The following is a 3,617-nucleotide window of genomic DNA, read 5'->3' on the forward strand; positions in this document are numbered from 1 at the left end:
AGTCCAGTCTCAGTGTCCCCGCTCCAAGACTCCCAGACTTGGAGGTGACCTCCTGCTAAGTCCACAAGGGTCATGTGATGTACTGTTCAAATACTGCAATCTGAGCGGTCTGCTGGTACTAGTACACCGAATCATCACTTGAGTAATACAGTATGCAGTACACACTGATGTAGTGTGTCGTATATTCGTATCTGGTCCCAGATACGAACACAGGGCTAGCTTCTGAGTAAAGGGATGGGGTTAACTGGTCTATTTCTCTCCCTTTCCCTTATGAGTTCACCCTCTTCTGTGCCTTCTCCATAATTTTTGCTCTCCACTCGTTCTCTTTCCTCTGCCTCTTCTCTTCTCTTTTCAGCAGTTCCTCCCTCTCCTCCAGCGCTTTGCGCACTGTATCGACTTGGCGATCGCAAAGTGTGTCTAAAAAAACCAAAAAGAACAAGAGGTTAAGTCACATCTTAGAATCTTTGCATACAAGTTAAAAAGATAAACAGCCATGTATCTACAGCAGACAGCACTGACATAGTGTACTTCTATGAAATATATTGTAAAATAAGTAAACTGACTTACCGCCACAATCGCATTTGAAATTCTCCATGACGTAAGTCCACTGAAGATCTTCCTTGTTGGTCTCCGCCTTCCTCTTGAAGTTCCACCTCTTGATTCTTGCGAGGTAGCCTTGCCTTTTAATCTCTTGATCCTCAAGAGCTCTTTGTTCCCTCTCCCTCTGCTCTTCCCTCAGTCTCTTCTCACCTTCTGTCTCCGGCTTCGCCCTCTCCTTCCTCTCTCTCTCCTCCCTTTCTCTCTCCTCCCTTTCCTTCCCTTCTCTTATCTTCTCTGCCAGCATGGCCTCTCTCGCTTGCTGCTCCTCAATCTTCCTCTTCTCCTCCAGCTCTCTCCGCTCGTCCTCCAGTTTCTTAGCAAGCTCCTTCCTCTCTCTTGCCTTTCTCTTTCTCTCCATCTTCTTCTCCTCCCTTTCTCTCTCCTCCTTTTCCTTTCCCTCTCTCTCCTCCGCCAGCATGGCCTCTCTCGCTTGCTGCTCCTCAATCTTCCTCTTCTCCTCCAGCTCTCTCTGCTCTTCCTCCAGTGTCTTAGCAAGCTCCTTCCTCTCTCTTGCCTTTCTCTTTCTCTCCATCTTCTTCTCCTTCCTTTCTCTCTCCTCCTTTCCCTTTCCCTCTCTCTCTTTCTCTGCCAGCATGGCCTCTCTTGCTTGCTGCTCCTCAATCTCCCTCTTCTCCTCCAGCTCTCTCTGCTCTTCCTCCAGTTTCTTAGCAAGCTCCTTCCTCTCTCTTGCCTTTCTCTTTCTCTCCATCTTCTTCTCCTCCCTTTCTCTCTCCTCCTTTCCCTTTCCCTCTCTCTCCTTCTCTGCCAGCATGGCCTCTCTTGCTTGCTGCTCCTCAATCTCCCTCTTCTCCTCCAGCTCTCTCTGCTCTTCCTCCAGTTTCTTAGCAAGCTCCTTCCTCTCTCTTGCCTTTCTCTTTCTCTCCATCTTCTTCTCCTCCCTTTCTCTCTCCTCCTTTCCCTTTCCCTCTCTCTCCTTCTCTGCCAGCATGGCCTCTCTTGCTTGCTGCTCCTCAATCTCCCTCTTCTCCTCCAGCTCTCTCTGCTCTTCCTCCAGTTTTTTAGCGAGCTCCAGCTTCTCCTGTTCTTCCTTCTTCTCCTTTCTCTCTCTCGCCTTTCTCTTCCTCTCCTCCCTCTTTCTCTCCTCTCTTTCTTTCTCCTCCCTTTCCATCGCTTCTCTCTCTCTTTCCTCCCTCTCCCTCTCCTCTCGTTCTCTCTCCTTTCTCTTTCGCTCCTCCCTCTTCCTCTGTTTCAGGTCTGTCGGTCCAGGTCTTGGTGTTTCTGCCTGGAGAGTGGTGATCACACTGTGGAGCGTCTTGATGGTAGCGGACTGCTCCTCAATGGTCCTCTTGCGCTCAGCCATCATCTCTTTGGCTCTCTTCTTGTAGGCCGCAGCCGCCTCTTGAGATTTTTTCAGAGCGGCGTTCTCATTCTGGAGCTCCATGATGGTGTCACGTTGCTCCTTGATGGTGAGCTTGAGGTCAGCGGTCTCTTGCACGCTGCGCTGTCTCTCATATTCCAACCTCTCCAACAAGATCTGATTTGTGTGCTCTCGCAGCTCGTCTCTCTCTGTCAGCCTGGTAAACGTCTCTTGCCAGGCTGACAGTTTGTCCATAGTCTGCAGTATAGCCATGTGGCTATGGGTGCAGTTACCTGCAAGTAACACTTCGTTACTGCTCCCTGTATGTATTTGTGTGCACGTATGCTGTATGGTGGGTGTTGATATGGTCCGATGTGCTCTCTCTGCAGTTACAAACACACAAGTAAAACATTAGCATTTCAACATCATTTGATAATCTGACTAATTATTACCATTCATAGTATATCCCCATCCTTTGAAATAAGCATAAGAAAGCAAACTCTTTCACTTGGGTTAACCAAACTGAACTGAACTGTGTTTCCATAATCAATACTCTTGGTAGAACTGTGCATCCTGAACAAGAAGTTCCTGGGCCATTTGTAGTATGGGTGCAGTTAGCTACAAATAGCACTCTGTTAGTGTTTATATAATTTTAATATTGATTGGCCAAACACAGTATGGTGTGGTTATACCTCACACATTACAAGACACTCAGAAAACTAACAATAATTCCCATCATAGTACGAATAATAATAATAATAATAGAACTGGTACTACTACAACTACTAAAACCTGTATAACTGGTCTCATTTGAATACTATTAATACTATTACTAATAATAATAATAATACTAATTGGTTGCTGCTACTAATATGAATACAAAGAACATGCTATAAAAAGTTTGTTTAAAATATGTACATTGTAATATGACATTAATCAAATACACTGCAGATAATGCTGATTTAAAAGATCCCTATAGGTACATAACAAGGATTTTTGTGTTTTCAGCCTGGTCCCAAACAAGAAATTAAAAGATATTTGTAGCCTACTCTTACCATGAGGACCCAGAAAAACTAAGCTTGTACTACATTTTGGGTCCAAACCCATAGGTTGAGAATAGCATAATCTACAAAATGCACAATTGTACCCCTCAGTTGAACCTACATCTCTTGGTTGCATTTAACAGTGCTCCATCTCAGACTCTTAAGTTGAACACCAAATGACAGGTGAAGTATTTTCCTATTGTGTATTTGACAGAATAAAACAGTGAAAATACCTAACTAAAGTCCAAACAACATATCAAGTATTAGAGTAGAGCTTACCTTTCCAAAATCCAGAATGGTTCCAAAATGCCTGTGGTTCAAACTGTGTGTGAATTTTATGCCAGGTGACCCATTCTGATGTCATAAACACCAGCGCTGCATGGTGGAACTCCAGCCAATACAACTGCTATTGACTGCTTACCAATGCTGTATATTATGATTTAAACCAGACATTGTTTGATTATCTTCCCAACAGAACATTAATGGATTACTCCAAAATCATCTCTCTACCAGAGCACAGCCATAGCAATAAAAATATTTGCACTATTTAAATATAGCATAGTGTTTTTCTTTAGAACAGCAATCATTGGTGTTGATGGAAAATAATTATCTCTATCATCTGCAACCTGTCTAAGATACTAGCTGTGGTTTCTTGG

At 44.0% G+C, this 3,617-nt stretch overlaps 1 protein-coding gene across 1 annotated transcript; it reads right to left on the reverse strand.

Annotated features, from left to right (window-relative positions):
* Window positions 1-268: 268 nt before the first annotated feature.
* Window positions 269-2,191, reverse strand: LOC139639619 (trichohyalin-like). Its single transcript, XM_071513757.1, has 3 exons — window positions 1,844-2,191; window positions 568-1,600; window positions 269-417 (listed from the first exon to the last, which is right to left on the reverse strand). The coding sequence occupies exons 1-3, from the start codon at window positions 2,189-2,191 to the stop codon at window positions 269-271; spliced, it is 1,530 nt and encodes a 509-aa protein (XP_071369858.1).
* Between the last annotated feature and the right edge of the window lie 1,426 nt (window positions 2,192-3,617).

This window comes from Centroberyx affinis, unplaced genomic scaffold (assembly GCF_046629955.1).
Source record: "Centroberyx affinis isolate AG114_WGS23_722 - 3 ecotype Tasmania unplaced genomic scaffold, CSIRO-AGI_Caff_v1 ptg007484l_1, whole genome shotgun sequence".
Taxonomy (NCBI): domain Eukaryota; kingdom Metazoa; phylum Chordata; class Actinopteri; order Beryciformes; family Berycidae; genus Centroberyx; species Centroberyx affinis.

Coding starts and splice junctions, on each gene's coding strand:
- LOC139639619 (XM_071513757.1), bottom strand. CDS start 2,191: ATGGCTATACTGCAGACTATGGACAAACTGTCAGCCTGGCAAGAGACG. Junction 1,601..1,843: donor GTGTGATCACCACTCTCCAG/GCAGAAACACCA, acceptor GAGGAAGAGCAG/AGAGAGCTGGAGGAGAAGAG. Junction 418..567: donor TTTCAAATGCGATTGTGGCG/GTAAGTCAGTTT, acceptor TGGTTTTTTTAG/ACACACTTTGCGATCGCCAA.